The sequence below is a fragment of the Acanthisitta chloris genome, unplaced genomic scaffold (assembly GCF_000695815.1).
Source record: "Acanthisitta chloris isolate BGI_N310 unplaced genomic scaffold, ASM69581v1 scaffold375, whole genome shotgun sequence".
Taxonomy (NCBI): Eukaryota; Metazoa; Chordata; class Aves; order Passeriformes; family Acanthisittidae; genus Acanthisitta; species Acanthisitta chloris.
The window spans coordinates 79,948-101,426 of NW_008672965.1; the positions used below are offsets into that span (position 1 = coordinate 79,948).

Genomic DNA, 21,479 nt, shown 5'->3' on the forward strand with positions numbered 1-21,479 from the left:
TGAGATTGCATGGAGACCTCATAGCAACTTTTCAATATCTGAAAGGCCTACAAGGAGCTGGAGAGGGACTCTTTGTTAGGAACTGCAATGATCGGACAAGGGGTAATGGGTTCAAACTGAAGGAAGGAAAGTTTAGGTTAGATATTAGAAAAAAGTTTTTTCCTGTGAGGGTGGTGAGACACTGGCACACGTTGCCCAGGGAGGCTGTGGCTGCCTCAACCCTGGCAGTGTTCAAGGCCAGGCTGGAAGGGCCTTGAGCAACCTGGTCCAGTGGAGAGGTGTCCCTGCCCATGGCAGGGAGGGGGGGGGTTAGATGACCTGTAAGGACCATTCCAATCCCTAAAATTCTATGATTCTATGAAATAAAAACCACGGATGAAGCTACAGACCCTCTGCCCAAACAAAACAAAACACCCATAGCAGAATAATGTGGAGAGAAGATTAAATTTTTAATTCTTTTCAATCCTTAGCCAAAGGAAGATGATGACCATGGCATCTGATATGCAAAGAAATTCTGGTATGAATGAAGAAAAAAATATGTCAAATTTTAATGCTTGGAGTCAAGCTATTAATGTACAGTTCAAGCGTGAGTTTCAGTTGTTAATACACACACTGACTAGTATCCAAAACAATCTCATTTGCTTCCTAAAGTCTCTAGACTCTGGTTTAAATATCAGATTGGAAGTTGCTTTTCACCCTGTGAATGCTGCTGGGAATCCTCAAGACTCAATCATTACTTGCAACCAACAAGCAACTACCAGAGCCAAAACTGAAAAAAAAATCCCAACCCAAAATATGTGTTCAGTTCTCGTAGAAACCTACCACCTTCCAAGCTGAAAAGGCTGCTTCTAAAACAAGGACAAATGCTGGAGATGGGTCACTGGCCAGGATGGGTGGCACTCTGGGGCATGGCCATGCCTTGCTCCATGCCTGCACCAACCACGCTGGCTTTTGGAGCCCAGTACCTGCAGCAGCCCCAGGGCTCATCCAGCACCTTCCACACACACTAACATTGCACATAAAAAATTTAAAACTATGAATAAAAGATGACAGTTGTTCCTTTTCCAACTTGTCTATTTTTATACCGAAACCACTTGGATTGGAGGTGATATAACCAGCACAAGGTGCCAAAGCATCATGTAACAATTTGAATCACTTGGAATCTTTTCTGTACTGAAATGTCTATTCAGCCGTAAAGTCAAGCTCACAGCGGCAATCTGTGCTAAGAGAAGAAACTGGAGAGAGAAATCAGTTCTCAGGCAGTAATTGAAAAGGCACAAAGCCTTTCTTTTAATTCCTTAAAATACTTTATATAGAATGTTACATTACAAATAAAGGATGATACTTGACAATTTTATGAAGCTCTAGAATTAAGCTCTACTATAAAACTTTTAACACAGGTACCCAATATCCTAAAATTTTGCGTCAAGTTTATTTTCCTAAAAAGGGTGGTCTAGAAAAGAACTGGACTGTGAAAGATGAAATGTCCATAACACATGAATTTTAAGAGCTCATTTACAGCTTCTGGAGAAGAAACAAAATTCAAGTGTGGATCTAGGTACAAATCTGGATCCTGAACATTCTTTAGGTTTTGCAAATTTGCACTCCGCATTTTGCTGTGTTTGTATGTCACACCACAACCTCCATGTCTGACACAGAAACATAGCTGTGTTAGAGAGAAAGTGAAGGCCCTAAAGTGAAACATACCTTTAGTCTCTGTTAGCACTAATGTCACCTTTCTGATACGTACTCCAACTTTACCAATCACTGAACACATTATTTGATAGTACTGGTATTATTGACTTTTTCTAAACTATCAGATTTGAAACACAGATTAAATCCTCTATTTCATCTGGAACTGAAATATCCTCTACAGAACTATCCCTTCTCTCAATGGGAGAATCCCTCTCCACAGAGGATTAAGCAGGCTGTAAAACCTTTCATGACACAGGACTATGTAAGACTATGCTTTGATCTAAATTGTTTCTCTCCTTCATTATCAAAGGAAAATTTACCAAAGCCTGTGCTAAGGGGCAGTCTGTAAAGCAGTGCCGATTGCCAGACAAGCAAGAGCATTTGCATTCTCAAGTAGATGATTTTCATCAGATATCTCACTTCAGAGTTATCTATTTGATCAGCAGCTATACAAGCAAACTGAAGAATGGTACTGTTACAATATTCTACATGTAACATAACTAACTGCTTTGAGCATATTTATGGCACCAGTTTGCATGGCCCAGGTACGAGCCACTGGTTTTAGTTATAAGTCAAAAGAAATCACAAGTGTCTTGGAAGATGGAAAGGAAGCTTGAGATTAGTGGTAAATACCTCCTAGTAGATCTGAAAACTGATAAGTACATGACCTTACCACGCAGACAAGAAACAGAAATGGGAGAGAGGAGATTTGTGAGGAGAGAAAGAGAAATGGCAAAAGTAATGCAAATATTAGTATGTATTGATATAAATGGAAAGAAAAATAATCACTAACAATGATGTATGGAAGCAGGGTTTCCTAACAATCCCACCAGTGCTATCCTGTAGCTCAGTGTCATGACAACATTGGGAGTTTAGAGATGACATGATTAGTACATACTTATTCTAAAACACACCATGCTCATTATGTTACAGTTTATGCACATGCCGTCCACATAATTGCCTCCAATGTTTTTCCCCAGTGCAAAATATTATTTGCTGTAGGTCCATAAAAGCAGCTGGATGCTGTCAGATAAGACTTTATTAGAAATAGACTATTCTTTCATGAAGAAAAGGAAAAAAAAATAGTGTTCACACACTGAGGTAATACATAAAAGGAAAAAGAGCATGGGAAACTTAGTTCAAACAGATTTGGGAAGAAAAAAAAGAAGAAAAGGAAAGCCTAAAACACTAAGCAGCAGCAAGGCTAAGTTCCAAACTAGCTCATTGCATGAACATTTTACTTCTGAACATCTGGATTAGAAAACTGAGTATGTTTTAAAAACCCAAGGCTTCTCTTCAGGGCAAGCAAACAGTGGGACAAAATGTAGGCAGTACGTAAATATACAGTGAAGGAATTTGCAAAAAACAACATCATATTTTCCTAGTCCCAAGAATCTGGAAGAAAGCTTGCCCATGATGATGGGGTTTTGTGAAGGAATAGCTGGGAAATAGAGATTTCTTGCATCATCATTCCTCTAAAAAAACAGGAGACTTAGTGATCTTTTCAACTCTGTTCTAGATGGAAGCCTTCCCTGCCAAGGTAATCCCTCCTCCCAAGGGTGGTACAAACCAAACACAAGGATGCCTCCTGTCATTCCAAGCTCTAAATATGAAGGAGATAATGGTTTTCACATGTTGTGTCTACATATACATCCAAAACAGAAACTCAGGAAGAAAGCTGGAAGGAGCGAGCCTATGTCTCCAGTCAGCCATGCAATAAAACTTTGCTGGTGATCTTTTTTGCCAAGCTTAGGTACAGTGAAATTTGACCCAGAAAGGCTAACATTTTCCCTGTGTGCCTGTGCAAGAGATAGGTTCATTTCTGCACATTGCTATTTAATATCTGTTACAAGGAAAGGATTCCTGTTTTAAGACTGTTTTAAGATCTCTAAAAGAATGTAAAAGAACTTCTGAGGACACTATATTCAGCCACAACAGATTGGTTTAACTAGATATGTGGCAGCTCTTTCTCTTAAGCCATGTTGTATAAACCCACTGCAGTTTAATAAAAAAGCACTGCAACTAATGTGTCTGGTAAATGAACACGTCAGTAATGGAAGTTTATAAACGTCAGACTGGTGCATCCATAAAAATTGCACTAAAACGCTCTCCTGCATCTTATCACCACTCAGGCCTCCTGCAGGGAGGGAGTTCTGGGCTACCAGGACCAGAGGCTCTTCATGTCCTTGTCATCTCCTTGATGTGACCTCTGTCCTCAGTGGCCATGGGCTCGTGAGAGTGCCTGATGGGAACACAGGGACCCCAGAACACTCCCTGGAGGTCTCAAATGCAAGAGCACAGGAAGGGAGAAAGGCACTGGGGGCTGTGGTAACATGGGGAAGGGTTTTTAGTATCTCTGAGCACCTGTAAGGGCTGTCCCAGTAAGGCAGGTGAAGGCAGCCCTGCCATGGAGGCTGCTGTGGCTCTCTCTAGACCTGCAACTGCTGTGATGTATTCTGCAGGAGATATCTTAGCAGCTTTCTGGTTTCAAGTGCTGAACAGATATCCACTGCTACCACAGAAACAAAACACCTAAAAACAACACTCCAGTCTTAGGAGACAATTCAAGGGATCTGGGAGTGCCCTAGGGAAATGAGGGTATTTTAGTGTGTGGAGTGTAAAAAAGTTGAACAAGGTAAGTCTCTGTCATGCTGTGCCCTGAAAGCTATTGGGTTCTTTCTTCCAGGTTCCAGCTGTCCTGAAGATGAGGCAAGAGGCAGGGTTCCACAGAGATGCTGTTTATCACAGCAACAACAGCAGTTCTCAAACAAAGTTGCTTAGGTTTACACTAGTAACTCGGAACCTGCATAATATAATCCTTTCCAGATTATGGGTGACATGTTTATCTCAATCTGGAGGCAGAAGAAAGGCAAGTAAGACTGATTAATTTTTTATTTACTTACTTAATTCTTTTCACAGTTTCCACAAACACACGAAATTTCTTGCTTCAGTACCTGCAGCTCATCTTTTGGTATCGATACAAATAAGGAGATCAATTTATGTTGGTTGAGAGGAGAGTGAGATCAGGATTGAATTTTGAGACAGCTGGGACAGATTCAAGGTTATATTTGCAGAACATGAAATATTCAGAGCCAGGCAATCCAAGTCTGACTGTGTTCTGCTGACACATTTCTGGATGGAAAGCAGAAAGCTGAACTAGAGGCTTGCACAGCCAAGAGGCTCCTACTGAAGAAGACAGTCACGTATACTCCTATGGACTCAAACTGCTCAATTCCAGGCTATTGCCTCATTTGCCAAGAAATAGTTAAGAAATGTAGCAGTTTTCAAGAATGTGAGATTAATTTCACTATTTTTGTGAAAGTTATGCCATCAGTGTATCAGATATTACCAGTAAAACTCAATATGCAAAATTTAAACATAAAAATTTCTCAGTGTGGCAGTGGAAATCAAAGTAACATCTGCGATATCTTAGTGTTGGCAAATCACATTGGAATGCAATGAAACCTGAACAAGAGCAGAGCAGAAATCACCTTGCAGACTTCTTACCACTGATGGCAATGTATAAGGGAATACAGGCCAGGACTTGGCTTTTCATTCAAACCACTATTAACCATGCACTGGTCAACAGCGTTCCAAGAATGTATTCATTAATGGAAAATTTCCAGGTTAATTTGAGTTACATGGACTTCCAGTACCCTTCTCATTCAGCAGCAGTGTCTCGTGTTTGACCACAACAGTGGTAAAACCAGTGTAAACCCCATTCTGCCACTGTGAAGGGAGTAAAAATAATACTAGATACTGGAAAATAGCAGAATCAGATTTTAATTCATTGTAAAATTCACCGAACATACCAAGTAATTCAACCAATTATTTTCACATAGAAATGTTGATGAGATTGTAACAAGTTTCAGTAATGACTCACCTGGGATAGATCTGAATAAGGGTCTAAAGGGGAAAAGCACAGTGTTTCTACTGCCAACTGTTTAAGCCAAGCAGTTCCACCTGTGTATTTTCTTTCCATGGAAAGAAAATCCAATATAAAGTCAAAGTGAGGCATAGATGAAAAGACAACTAGAAAGATGGTTGTCAACTAGGACGAATTTACTTTACAATATAATCTAATTGTCTGTTATTTTAGCCATTTCATGAGGTCTGGAGAAAAGAATTCATTGTTTCCACCACCGGCTTTCTTTTCAATTTTTTAAATCTCCTCAGAGGATAATTAGCTCACAGCTGCGTAACTCAGGAACACATTTTCATCATCCCTTCAAACTGCCTGTTGTGAGCTTAGGCTTCGCAGAAGCGTTATAGGATTATTTGATACTAATATATGCATTTGTTCCCTGCACCCAGAATTAATGGGTACAAGGACAGATAAACTCTGTTCCCATTACAGAGCAATTTATTCAGTCAAGGGACAAATAAGTATAAAAATAACGGTCAGAACATATGGGAAGCGCCAGAGCACAAAACACCAATCACTAAAGTCAAAGGCAAAACCTCCAAGGACCTACAAAGTCTCACTATGATGTAATTTCATGAACTTCTCATGAAAGGGGCTAGGTAAAAAGTAACTTACAGCTCAGTCACGTCTTTGGGAATTCCTTTGGGCAACATCCGCAGCCCTTTGTTGCTGCAGCGTACCACTGAGTCCACACAGGTACACTGGGAAGGACAAGGAGGTGAAAGCAAGCAGCTGCTTTCATCATTACCTGCACAGGGAGAGAGGTGGAGTATGAGGAAATCAGCTTTCCAGCCCAAATCACACACTCTGAAGATAACTGCTTAGCAGGACCAAGGGCACCCCAGAATCCATGGTAACCATCACAATATTTTAAAGCAGGTCCAATGCTTTGGATCAGCCTGTCTTCATACAGGTTCTTTAGGCAACATGAACAGTTCAAAAATGGAATAGCAATATTTTTAAATAAATATTTTTTTCTAAGGAGAGACTACTTTCTAATTTTGCAAACTGGAGTCCAATCGGTTGTGTGAATCCCAAATCCTCCCCCCACTCCCAATGTGCCAACTGAAATTGAGAACTTGACCAGAACATTGCCCTTAAATTCATCTAGACAGATGATATTCACTATCTACTCTGCTTCAGGAAGACTTTTTAAAAATTCAGCTTTTACATGTTTATTTTTCACTTCTTAAAGTCAGTCTGGCACTTTGTTTATCATCTGTATTGTAAAGCCTCATTGTTTTTGACAAGGATAACCAGGCAAAAAACGAACTGAACAGCAAACTTCCAACTGCTGGCAATCCATCTGTGCACACATAAAAATATCTACTTTCTCCAAAAATGGTTTCAAAGGTCCATAAACAGCAGATTAAATCTTGTAATTGAAGAACAATAGGGTTTCTGCAGAAGAAACCAACTCTTTGAAGCTAAGAACATTAAAGCATGGATTTTCCCCAAAAGCAACAGGCTTTGCAAAACATAAGGCACATATATGCCGCAGTATCATGATGTATACAAAAGGAAACACTTAGTGGCACATTCTCTGGATGACAGGGAGAGGAACCACACAACTGTGTGTGAGCACAGGCAGCCTGAGCTGCCCAGCACGGAGACACCGTGCCGCAGCCCAAGAGCTCACAGCCTGCTGTCATTATGTGCTGCCTGGTTTGCCTTTTAACTGATGCAAGGACTAATTGAGACAGAGCTCTTTCTTCTCTCTGTTGGAGGTACCCACAAGCACTGAGATTAAAGAATAAGACTGGAAGTTCTGATACAAGATAACAGAATTACCCTTAACTGTATGGGCAGGGAATCGTTCAGAGGGCTGGGGAGGAACCACCAGCCTACAAAAGAACAGGAAGACCTTTTTCCTTTTCTCCCTAGCTGAGCTTAATGACTGGAAACAAAATTCAATGCCTTTCATAAACCTGCAGAAAGAGCATGTTTTTTCAGCACATTTAGTTTTCCCCTGTGTTCTGTGTTTCATACCTTGCCATGAACCCACCTTCCAATCCCCATGGCTCGAGCGACTGTATGACAGACAAAGCTCCTGAGTGTGGAACGTCATTTTGCGCACCAGGATTTTGTGGTTTTCCCCCAAACTAAAAGTGAATTCTTCTTTAATGACTAAACTTGGGTCCCTCAAGCTCTGAGCCCAAGCACCTGGGCCTGTTGCCAGATTGCTTGACTAGGACAGGAATTAATTTTTACTCTAAGTAGGAAACTTCTGTCACTCTTATGGTCTCTTAGAGGTATGACTAACTGCAGCTAAAGCCTATCTGGCCTTAACATACTACAAGATAAGCTAGCAGTGCATTCATCAGGCAATTTTCTCCTTCCTATTTTCTCTAAAGTCTTGATCAGAAGAACTACCTCAAGAATGAAGGAAATGTTAGGATAACTTTCTATAAACCTATATGGAGCCGGCATTAAGCATCACTGAGTCATTTCAAATAATACCTAAGGGTTTTTTATTTCCCTGTATTCATACCTGTTACTGGTGACGCTGAACAGTATCCAAAAATAAAAGACTTTCTAAACAAGCTCCATTCCCACTGGCTTCAGTGCTAACTAAGTGTAGGGATAAGGAAGTGGGAGGAAGGCCCAGGATTATACACAACAGAGTATATGTCCATGATAAATTCATTCTTATATTCAGGTATAGATAGTAAAAATTCACAAACTGGAACTCAAGAATAAAAATGAACTCCTGATAGAGAATAATGACCTCCAGTTCTAGATGGCTGTCTTGTTCATCACTATGTTTTCCATGCAGTATTCCTTGATAGGAAGGGACATTCTCACAGAGGTGCCAACATTATCATATATGCCAAAGAAAATTGGCTTTTCTTACCATCACAGGTGAAATCCTGGACATCTACATCTTGGATTGGAATATCCTTTAAGAAAAAGGGTTTCAAGCAACGTGGATTTCCACTGACAATTCTCTTCTTCCTCAACCATTTTCCCAGCCAGGCCAAATGGCAGTTACAATTAAAGGAGTTAGCCAGCAAATTACTGAAAGGGAACAAGACATAATTGCATTACACATGAACACAGAGAAATACTGAGATAACTACAGAAAGATGAGGGGCTGCAAGTCCAGCCTTGTTCCTGTTGTCTGTTTCTGTGAGATCTTTCCTGCACTCTCCAGATCAGGGAAGTTCTATGCAGGTTTTATACCAGGACTAGGATTGTAATTATGATATATGTAGATATGCATATATATATATGTATAATAATATACCAAAGTACTTACTGTTACAATTATTATTTAGACATACTCACATCACTAGCGGGGCTGCATTTATAGTGGATTTCAATCCAAGCTACAGCTCACACCCAAGTCTAAACCCACCTCACAAACTGCACCCACATATGCATCATCTTCAAGGTGATTGTTACAGGTAATGCCATGGAAATGTTTAGCAGTGTTGGCCCTTAGCACAGACCTACATGTACCACTCCCTGTGTTCTCAGCCCAGCTGGCTGAGCACACTGCTCCTTGCCTCAGCATGATCATGCCTGTGTTACAGCCCATGCAGCCCAGTGCCAGATGGGAGCCACTGGGCAAGTTGAATGTTACCACTGAAATAGCAAGGATAGCCCCTCTGTGTGTATGTATATGCATATATAAAGCAGCACTGTTATCCTGAGTCAGTTCTTGAGAAGCTTTCTCAGGTCGGGATATCTGTAGTGAAAAGCATCTGCTCTGTATGAACTTTGTGAGAGCTTCTTCAAATCTTGCTAAAGCTCCCAAAATACCTTTCATATAGAACTGCAGCCTAGCTGTGGTACTGTGGTGTGCCCAGAAAGCCCCCAAAGCAATCATTTGTCAGCCTCCATGAGAGGCTTACCAGCCTGGCTTACCAGCATGGCTTACCAGCTCTTTTATGACTAAATTTCAGATGAACAAGAGTCTGATATCACTAGCAGAAAGAGAAAGCTGACTATGTTATGCACAGAAGCAGAGAATCAATAGCCTCAGTCTGAGGTTGCCTCGTCGAAGAAAAATGAGCTGTCAGAACTTGTGTACAGAAAATGAAGTATCTAAACTAACATTGATGGAATTTTCACGTCATATGTGAGTATGTCTGAGAGTTATTATTTTGATAGTACAGAAAGAAAGATACTAATGAAATTTCTTTAAATCATAGTGTATCTTTAAGATGAGAAATTTTAAGGCCCAAGGAACAGGCACTTCAAATGCAGGTGTAGTAGCTGAAGACCTTGCAAGTCTTCACTTGCAACATACTTCCACAAACCTAAACATGTAGCCAAAATCACATCAGGATTTCAGCCAAGCAATTCCTTCAGAAAATAAAAGTGCTGAAGACAAAAACATATGGCACAGTTGAGGTGTGGCAGCAAGAAAACAAACCAAAACCAACTCCTAAATTTTATAGGTTCTAGGCCAACATCACATAGCCACAATATGATTTACAGCTGTTCTCAGCACTGCAGAACAGCCTACTCCAATCACTGTGCTGGCCTGGAACTCATGGCTGTAATCACACATGGATCCAGCACAGGCTATCGAACATCGCGGAAAAGTGGTATTAAGGGGAGCAGAAAACTCAGCATAATGTTTAACAATAAAAATACTCAACCTGCTTCATGCTGACTAGGATTCAAAGGCAAGGCTAACCTGCTGCATAAAGGCCAGACAATGAACAGGTTACAAGGAGTTTTCTGAGAGAAGGTGCGAAAAGCACTGCAAGCACTACTCTAATTCTAGCCGCTTTCCTTCTGAATTGTTTTCCGTTTTCTTTAATCCATAATGGGACCACATGCAGGATGCCTTGTATATTTTCCATGCTGATATACTTTGGCATGAACAGAGTGCTTAAACCAAATGTTGAAACCGCCAACGCTGAGTGAGCCAATGCTTCAAAGACCATTTGTTCCACTGATGGAAGGGAGTGAGATCACATTCACAGAACTCCTTCCGTGACACAAATCCTTAGAATTAAATAATCCACAATTAGAAACAAACAGCAGGTGTGTATAATCAGGTTTCTGGAAAAACAGCACCTCTGTAAAGAATATTTTGCACATCTAGAGACCATCTTACCGAGGCATATCAAAAACTTTCAGAAACATTCAAACATTCCATCTACAAAATGCTCCATATCAAAAATAGTAATTATCCCTTTCTAGAAAGGTTGCTTTGAGTTAATGTGCTACTGCTCACGAGCTGAGCAGCAGTACCTATCCACAACCCCTTTTTTCCTTTTTGTCAAACACAGGTTAACATATAACCTCAAATTTATTAAATCCTTCGATTAGAATTTGAATTATGCTTTTCTTAGGGAGTAAGAAAGAAATAGGCTGCTACACATAAAATTAATAAAGAAACAAATCTACCATTTTGAAATTCAAATAACTCTGGGTAAAAAAGGACAAATTTATCTTGTCAGCAATTACACACATCCTCCTGCTATTTTAGCAACATCTGAATTTTATCCTTTTCCAATTGCAGAGCAGTGATTTTTCTGCTTTAATGAAGTTCATACATGTCCCTACATACACGTTTTTTTCCATGGCAAGACTATGATGCAAGTTTTGATAAAAATGGGAAAAGAGATTCCCTACTTGACTTGAAATGGAATTGAAACTCTGGGAAGGCTAATTATATGTGAAAGCTTTACTGTGGAATCTGGCTATTCAAGTGGGGTTCTCAAGCCTCAAACAGCAGTGTTGGGCAGACAAATGGGTGTAAAAATTAATCATTAATAATCAGAATTCTGACACAGAAGACAGTGATTTAACCACTCAAACAGAAGCAAAGCAAGCAAACTTTTAGTGGAGTTGTTGTACTAACATTAAATTCAGAAGTGTTTACTCAAGGACATAGACATATTTTTAAAATCAAGGGGAAATAGAAGTCTTGAGAAATGAAATATGCATATCCTACTACAAGTGTCTCTTCAAAATTGCAAAGAAGCCATAGAATATTAACTACTTAAATGGATTCTAGTGACCTGTTAGAAAAACATGCTGAAACACATCTGGATGTTTTTGAAATGAGGTTGAATATATATTCTGGAAATCAGGTTAAGTTTATACTAGAATAGTTGCATGTCATTCTGATGAACCAGTTATCATTCTGGCATTAGCTCCATGCAGCTATTATAATAATAATCCATGGAAAACCAGTTCTGCTTGCAAATATGCCTACTTGACTGTGTAAGGGCTGAAAGACCTGACTGAACTCTCTGACAGCAGAAGTGCAAGCACACTTCAAATTAAGATGCTGCAGTACCTAGTTTGACTAGTAACAAATAAAAACTGCTATTAATTTTTACCAATAACTTACAGAATAGATGTTGCTTCTCTATGGAAAACTGTTAGGGTTTTATTTTCAGAGCTGTCCGTGTTTTGAGAATATCAATGACATTGACTCACAAAGAGTAAGAACAAAAGGAGCAATAATTTTTAGTGCTGTGCATATGCCAATATAAAAATGGAAATGTTAAACTTTCCATGAATTTTTGGCTCCCATTAATAGATGCAAAAATAAGTCATTACAACACCCGATTAACTCACTAAGTGTGGGTCGAACAGGAAAAGCAGTCACAGTATCTATCTTTTGTCATCTAATATCTCCACCTACAACGGAGTACTGCCAGGAAATGAACACAGCTGAATTTTGCATTTATGTGTGAAACATCACTGTGGCCTTAAACCAATGTCTGATGAAGTCAAAAGCACACCTCTTCTGCCTGTAGATCAAACACGGAGCGAAAATGTGTCAGAGAACAAACTTTTTCATCAAGGCACAGCTAGGAACCAGCATGATCAGTCAGTGCCAAAGCAATGCATTCTAATTAGCAGCAGCTTTAATTGCTCTTGCTAGAAAGTGCAATAATCTTTTTTCCACAGCTGAATAAAGAAGAAAATTGGCTATTTTCTAACAAAACATGATAAAGACAATTCTATGCAAAGGAGATAGGGACTTCAGGGACTGATTCAGAGTCCCAGTTACAAAGGGAAGCAGAGAGGGAAGCACGGAGGGAACTGTGTGAGGAGCAGGCAGACACTGCCTGCAGCACAGTGAGAACAAGCTTTCAGCAAGTACCACTTGCTTTAACCACTGACTTGAAAACAGTCAATAAAAATAATCTGCTTGTGTTTTTCTCTTTGTCCATCAATTTCAAGGAGACTTTTGGGACTACAGAGTGTAGATGTAAGAAAAGCCTGTGTTCCTTATGCTGCTTGGAGCTAATGCCAAAATGATAACTGATTTGCTGGTGAAAAGTTGTAACAACAAAATGAAAGTGTGAGCAACAAAACAGCTGAGATTCAACACTTCTTTCTTCCCCCAAACATGATGGAGAATGCTTTCCAAACCTGAAATGCAATAGAACCAATAGTTTATTTTGACTGGACAATTAGGCTCTATTTTCAGGGCAGACAACTTCCATTAACAGCAACACCAGAGTCCCCACTCACAGCTGGAAACAAAGCACAGACTTTCTTTCCATATTTATCAGTCTGTACTTTATTAAAATGGACATACTACAAAAAGCATTTAAACATATTTAGGAAGCACGGGAAATACTTCAAAGAAGAATTGAGAAGTATAAGAGAATTGACATAAAACTTAGGTTGGGATTTTCAAATTTACATTGAGTAGGACTTGAGTATTTTGTCTTCTTCAGCTGTTCTGAAAAATCTAAGCTAGTAGATTTCTTCTGCTATTTAAGTAAATTTAACAGAAAGCCAAGAAAGCTGTTCTTACACTATCAGACTCTACTGAAACCAAAGCAGCTTCAGGGAGCTAAAATGTATGATAAGGTTTGTCCTTCTGAATCTGCAGAGATTGTTTTAGGTGAACTATGAACTGCTGTGCATTGCACTGGGCTATGACACAGCAGAACAGTCACCCTGCCTGAGGCTGGCACCCTCCAAGTGTTTTCAGCCACTCCAGCTAAAGCAGTTCAAATGTATTTCTAATCACACCTTGTACCCTCCAAACCTGCAATTTCAGTAGGATGAGGTTTTCTTCCTGTAAATGAGGTTTTCCATATAAACTCCAACATTGTGTATGAAAAGTAAAGCACAGAGTAACTGCATCATGTCATGTTTGTACCATAAAAACTTACATTGTAGACAAAGAGACTAATGTGCTGAAGGCTCCAGGGGTGATAGTGCTGATGTGATTGTCATACAGAGAAAGGAGCCTCACTGAGCTCAGGCCAGCAAAGGTGTCGTTGTTTATACAGCTGATAGAGTTGCTCCTCAGCATCCTGCAAGGATTAAAACAAGGAATTAGGAACTACTAGGAGGGGGTTATAATTTCAGGATAGGAGGTCCTTTATCTAGGGCATCAACAGATGCTTTGGCAAGCACTCTGTTTTTATTGATTGCTGAAGTAGAACACAGCTAGAGGAGGGCTAGATTCATGTAAACATGGTCTCATGAATTTAAAACGCATTTCTTCCTCTGAAGAACATTAGAGGCTCCACATCTGAAAACAGAATGCAATTAAAACTATGACTAGTGGCAAACTTGAAACAGAAATTAAAGGCTTAATTTAGTAAATATCTGAGAGTAAGTCAAGATGTATTTCAGAGATCAATGCAGTCAGACTGCCAGAGGTGTGTGACAATAACAATATTAGTTCCATTACTTCTGCTCCTATCATGGATGTTTTCTGCAAAAGTATGGAAGGAAACAGCATCCTCAGCAGAAATCAAGGAATAGCTTAGGAAAGATTTCTAGACCTGGCACAAGCTCTGAAATGTCATTATCATCATTAATTGAGAAGATGAAAAACAGTAATCATCCTATAAAATGATCTTCGCTCAGTGCTTGTACCAGATGAATCAGTGCTGTGTTTTGGAAGACACATCTCTCGGAGTTGTTATGGTAACAATGAACTCGATGATAAAGCTCAATTAATCTGAAAGACTGTAGTATTTTGTTTCACTCCATTGCAAAAAAGGCTCATGTGTATTTGTTACACCGCATGCCAATCAATATCTGGGTCTGTAAACATCACTGCACTGTTGTGATATTCCTACTTAGGTGAAAAATTATTCAGTAATTAAAGCATACTACCAAAAATCCATAAAATACATGCAGCTCATGCTGCTGTTCCAGTGAATTGATCCTCCAAATTGAGGAGGGTTAACTCAAATTCATGCAGTGAACAATGAAAATTCAGACTCCCTTAGGAGTTTGGATTTAAATCTAAGATTGGTATCTGCCAGTTGGGTATTTAAATGCTACATCAATAGGTACTTGAAAAACATGAGAGAATAGATATGGCTGGGAAGTAATTCATAGTGTCATCACAAACATTATGTGTTTGAGACTTGAACATTACATGGCTTTGGCACTACTGTTCTCTGTGTACAGTTACCATCAGAGGCACTGTGGATTCAATAATTTTAGGATTTCAACTGGGGTGAAGCTGTGTCAGGAAAGACTTACAGGTCACTCCTTATACAGGGAGTACTAAGCTGTCTGAAAGCCAGGTCAGGACCTCAAGCTCTAAACTGAATAGGGTGGTGAATGAGAGAAGTAAGGCCCTTAGTGACTTACTAGCAGTAGGAAACATTTCCATAATTCAGTATGTAGAGTATCAGGCAGCAGAACTGCAAGATGGGATGGCTGAATTTGGACACCAGTATGTCTTGCACAATGATTTATTACATTTCAGGAACATACAGTCTTTTAAAAACTGGACCATGACCCTGACAAATGTGGCCTCTTTGCAAAAATACTCCTATTTTAGTGCTGAAAGTCAGTCAGTTAATGGATAGCACTATATGGCCCTCAAGCCAAACCCTTTGGTTTCATATCATGGTTCACCATGCTCTGTGTGCCCTTCCTGAAGGAAAACTTCCACTCACATATCATGCTGTGTGTATTTAGACTGCTTTATCAGCTGGGGGAAATGTAGGTCAGGTCAGCAGGATAGCTTGAATGTTAAGCATCTTTTTATTAAAAAATGCTGAATTTTGTTTAGGAGCACTGCCACAGGCTGCTTTACAGTACAAAAATTAATTTAGTATCTATGGGCTGTATTTTCAAATCCCTCAGTAAAGTGCATACATTAAATTAAAGAACAGATGGCTGTAACCAGAAAAATTGTTAAAGGAACAGCAAAAGCAAAGTTCCATATTTGTCATTACAGACCAAAATCCTCGAAACGAAACATGAATTTCTTGTTGCACTTGAGTAAGTACTGAAGTAATTGTGCCCTGATACCTTGGAACACAAGAAGTATTTGTTGCTAATAAATAAATTGCAGATTTTAATTGTGTTTTTATTCCAAGAGTCTATTTACTGACAGTCCCCACCTAGTTAAATGCTTTCTTTCTGCAGCTTGGAAGACTATGCAAGAGAGGTACTTTTCATGTACATAGCACACGTGTCATCTGGCATGAGTCCTTGCTGTCCCAAGAAGCTTACTCCTTCCTGCCTTTCAGGAGAATGCATGGGCAGGAAGAGACATCATCTTGAAATCTTATGATCCTTCCAGTGTAACTTTAAACTTGAAAATAAATTAGTGTTAGGCACTATGAGTTTAAGTGTTCTCAGAAATAAATTGCAAAGGTTGTCTTAGCACTAAAGCACCAAACTTATGCATTTGGGCTCTATGCCTCCCTCACACTCTCCCTAACTGCACCCACATTAACAGAATAGCCACACATCATTTTTATGGTACTTGGTGTAGGCAAGAAGAGCATGGCTGTGGCTAGTGCTTGTGGGCTACTGCCCCTGGTGCAGAGTGAGTGGCCAGCTACCTTCTGTCAGCAGGACCTCTAACAGTTTGGTTATGCCTGTCTTCAAGTTGCTTATCTGTACATGTTTTGGTGGCAAAAGAACCTCAAGTCTTTCTTCTTTCTCAACCTGTTTACTTCATACAGTTTGTAGGACTTAAAAAACTTTTAGGCTGTTGCCTACTTTGAGGGTTTTTTTCAGCAATTCTCATTTGGTTGCAGGAGGAGTGGGAGGATGGACTAACAGTGAACATGTTCCTATGTTCTTTGTTTCCACAGGAAATAACAGAATAATAAACTATGAAATTATTAGAAATGCACAAGTTTGACACAACAGGTTCACATCATGTTGCTCTTTAAATTCTTGAGCATCTAGTTGGTTTTTTTTTTCAGAAATAGCAGATAAATCACCAACCTACCCAGGACTAGAAATGTATTGAAGGCTTCATGACAGTGCCACAAGACCCAGCAGCAGTGCTTGCTGTTTAGGAACAGGTATTTTAGCAGACACTGCTGAACTTGAGCACTGACACTTCACTTAGAGAGGAACAAAGACAAGGGGTTTGCACTTACAGTGTCTTTAGCCCTGTGAGACCTCTGAACATCCGTCCATGCACTGATTCCAGTTGATTCTCTGTCAGAATCAGTTCCTGCACTCCTGAAGCTCCATCAAATGTGCCTTCTCGGATCTCCTTGATCTTATTGTTGCTTAGATTTCTGAAAGGACACAACCAGTCACAATAAGAAATATAATAGTGCTTTATTCCAGATATATGTCATGGCACTGGAAGGAGGAAGATAGGAAGAATTTGTGCCTTCTAGTGGTTATCCAGAGAGACATTCATTCAGCAAGGAGAGCAGACAGAAGCTCTAAAGTCCTCCAGTTGTACTTATGAACAGCTTCCTTGCACAATTATACCAGGTATATCAAAAGAATGGAATTACCAGCTTTCAACACCTCATGTTGTTCTTTCTTATACATGTCTCAGGGATACAATGAGTGGCAGTTTCTAAGATCTGATTCTTGTTCATGAAGTTATGGACAATGCTTGAGACTTGGGTGCTCATCTGGCAATAAACAGGTAATGTTCATACCACTGAAATGGTGTCCCACATTGAAATATGGACCACTTTTAGTTAGTGTCCCATATATCTGACACAAACTTTAATATGTGCACTCAGGAGCTCCCAGGCACTTAAATCTAACACCACCACTCAAAATGTATCACTTACTTGTCAATTCACAGCCACTGCAATATACAGCATTATTTTCTAAATATTTACTCTGCCTATACCGTCTCAAGATGTTTGCTTATAGATCAACATTGGAAAACTTTGATCTACAAAGTCAAATGAAGTTCTGCTGACATGTAAAATTAATCTTTTGAATATTTCATATTTGTGAAAAACCCCATGAATAGACAATTTCTGAATGATAAAAGTGCCATTAGAGATGCATAAAAATAAATGGCATTTAATTATTTAAAACATTTATATAGAAGACCTTAAGCACATGTAAACCTTGGCCCTCAGTCCTTCAAGTATCTCCCATGATGTCCTGTACAGATTATGATGAATAATCCTATTGGTTTAGGTTTATGACAGGAAACACTACTCTTTGTTTTACTATCTACAACAAAAAAGAGAAAGCACAAGATATGCTCTTGCTCCCAAGAAGATGCCAAATTCCAACATCATTACTCATACTGAAAAGCACATCATTCCAGAAATGATCCCAGTACACACACAGCATGAGTAATAGTTTCAAAATCCAATTCCAGGTGATATAAAACAAATGACAAGGTATCAGATTAACACCTGGGCTACTCTGCTCTGAAGATCTGGAGATTTTACTGGGATAGAAGTTGACAGAAGACATGGCAAGAGGACAGCTCAGCTTTAGAGAGAAATAATGTGGGTCTTGCTCTTCGCAGAAGTCATCACTTAATTAAAAAAAGAGTCTTGGAGACACGTTTCATGTGGGAAACTGGAGTACACTGGTTTATGTCTGCTGAACAACTGTCAGAGAGTGGGCCCTACAGCATGTGGCCCATCACCTCTTGTGTATTCTGTGATCAGAAAGAATAGGAGTATGCCAGCAATCGGCCAAAAATAACATAAAAACATATAGAAATACTTACATGCAGATTTAGCTTTCCAGAAGTTTAGTGCTTTGTGCTAATGCTCACATGAAGAGTTTATGTTCAGTGTCAAAGCGAGTCAAGAAAGGATATTCTGACATATGCATTTAATTTTGGGGCTCAGCTATTTCTCTAGTGGAAATGTTTATAGCTCAGCATCTCTTTTGAATGCTGGCATAAATAAATACTCCCAATGATCCCTTTCTTGGTAAAGATCATGCCACGATGCATATTTGCACAAAAATGAATGAATAAATAAGTAAATATTTGTGGTGGGAAGGGAGGGCGAGTTACTAGAATAGACAAAGACTTTGACTTTCAAGTCACAGATTGCAAACTGACCTACACTTGTAGTTATAAAGTTTTATCAGTTACTTTTTACCATCTAAGGGATATTTAGTTACATATATTCAAACATGGGTGTAATTTTAACAAACTATCAGATACTGAAGGCAGAAAAGAGGAAATACTGGAGACAAAGGCTGGCCACAATCTGCAAAGAAATTGACATCTTTATAAAATACAAATCATGTGAATTTTAATTGCTGCCAAAGAACTTCTGCAGATATATAATAAATAGGTAAAGACAACACTACCCTGCAATCCTGCTTGGAGTATTGTCAAATAGATCTTCTGCCAACGTGGATTTTGCTATTTGTCTTCCTGTATTAAAGTTTGCCATATTGGAATGCAACAAAAAGATTTTAGCACTCATTCACCAAAAATAAAAAGTCTCCTCCTTCAAGTCTGACCTACTAGAATAACAAACATCAGAAATTACATACTTTTCAGTCCAGAAGTAGCAGCAAAAATAATCAGCTGATGCAAACCTTGAAAAATGAAAGCATGGAAACTTTTGCTTGTTCTGCAACTCAAACCTCTTCTCCATCCTTCCCAGCCCTAAAATAATCTTTCATATGTGACCATCACACTTGACAAAGAATTTTTTTATCAGAAAGAAAACCTTCTGGCAAACTTTACAGCAAACTCCCACTATAGAAAAGCCTCATCCTCTTAAAATACTAAGCTTCTGTAAGGGATTCTTCTTGAAATACTGGAAGACAGGGGAAAAGAAACTGAGTTTTGACATTCTTCTGCCCTCTGTCAGGACCCAAATGGGAGCCTAGAGTCAACCTGGTCAGTGAGGAAGGCTTATTGTTCCCGTAAGGACTCCCTGATTTACCCTGGTGATAACATTTAATCCTATTTCCAGACTTTTATTTTGGGCAAGAGGTCAAAATAAATTTTCAGAAAGCCTGGGTCTACTTTATGGGGGGCTGTGAATAGGAAATGAACAGATCAAGAAGCTATCAAGGTGACATTGTTCACACAGCTCACTTTTCAGTCGGATTTTATTTACTTTATGGCTAAAGTTTATAATAATATTATTTCTGTTGATCTCATAAGTTCAACACAGAACGAACTGGATTCTATTCAGACTCAACAGAAGCATTCATCCTGCTGTACCTGCTGGGGCAGTGTTGGCATTCCAGGGTGCTATTCACCACTGCATTACCAACACACCTTCCCATCCAGCAACCGCTGGAGCACAGTCCAACCACAGGCTCTGCTCGGTCTCACCTCGGACCTTGCAGTTTTATCATATAAACAGACTCTTCCAAGTGGGGTTTCCCTAGAATATTTCTATCTACAGGTGATGTGTTTGGAATCTTTAAGTATATGTTAGGAGGAAAAGCCCAATGCTGTTGCATTCTTCTGGAGGATGCTGAGAAGGTTTTACAGCTTTTCCCAACAGTCTGGCTGGTTTTTATAGTGTGAACTGTTTTCAGAAGCAGGATGGCACTGAAAGTCTTAAATACTACAGGCAGTGAATTACACCCAGTGACACTCCTACACTCATTCAGCAGAGCAGACTGATGGCCACTCTGAAAAAAAAGGGAGGTACATGATGAGTCCAAATGCCAAGTACCACGACACACCCTACAATATAATTCCCAGAAAATAAAGTCTGCTTCTGTATAAGAAGTGACAGATGACTGCAACCTCATTAGCCATGGCAAAATTCATGGTCAGGGGAAAGAACAGCTTTTTCAAAGGACACAACCTACTGTCTCCCCAGGAAACTTGAGATTCTGCTTTTGAAACTGACTTCTAGCCTGCAAACTTTATCATGATTTAATTTTCTTTCACATGTAAAAAGTTTCAAATCATGGACTGACACTCCATACAATTCAACCTAGCAGAAATACTTGCAGACAAATTAAGCCTCCAAAGGTAATTACATACTTGAGGTGGGTTGGCAGTACCAGATATTGCCAAGACAGCCTGACACTTTTTATTATAAGACCATGTTATATGTTCACTTTTCAAATTTGGCAAGACTTAACTGGATGAACTGTTAGATGACCCTTTCAGTTTTTGAGGTAAATATTTTCTATTGCTCTTTTCTCAAGAAAAGAGGTCAGTACTCTTTCTCCCCAGCAGTGCACGAAGTATGGCTGTTTGCCTTTCTATTTTGAACCTGAGCTCATTGCTGATTTTTTCCTTGCAGAAACAGCTGCTGAGACCTCAGTGGGAATGGCCAGTCCCACCAATTTCCCATAGGCACAAGGGAATGGGTAGGCTCTGGAGCTGACATCTGGGGGTTGCAGCCTCTCCCTATGGGTCAGCATCCCATTTCAGCAAGCAAGTGTATCTCTGTGCCTCCACTGAGTTAGGTACCAAGGGGGGTTTGGAGCTTGAAGGTGTCTGCCATGGCCAGAAAACCTCTCCAGGCTCCCACTGCCATGGGAATCCCCAAGCACTGGAGGTTTTTTTTCTCTGATTAACAACTTAAGACAGGCCTAGGGAGTTGTGGGGTCCCCAGTGTTTGCTTCATGCTGAATTTGGTAGTGGCTGTAAGCCACTGTAAGCCTCCTTTCCACAAAAATCAGAATTTTACCTCTGTGAATAGTGATGTCTCCCCTCGCCCTGCCTGATGCAAGACCTTGCTGTGCTGAATGAGAAGATATCCCATGGGAA

General features: G+C 39.7%; 1 protein-coding gene across 1 annotated transcript in view; it reads right to left on the minus strand.

Annotated features, from left to right (window-relative positions):
• SLIT3 (slit homolog 3 (Drosophila)) overlaps positions 1-21,479 on the minus strand; it is a gene marked incomplete at both ends in the record, with an annotated part of 216,259 nt that overhangs the window by 69,544 nt on the left and 125,236 nt on the right. Inside the window, 4 exons of the mRNA XM_009074707.1 lie at positions 6,236-6,368; positions 8,475-8,638; positions 13,729-13,872; positions 16,930-17,073. Coding sequence (XP_009072955.1) covers positions 6,236-6,368; positions 8,475-8,638; positions 13,729-13,872; positions 16,930-17,073 — 585 coding nt within the window. The remainder of the gene's footprint in view (positions 1-6,235; positions 6,369-8,474; positions 8,639-13,728; positions 13,873-16,929; positions 17,074-21,479) is intronic.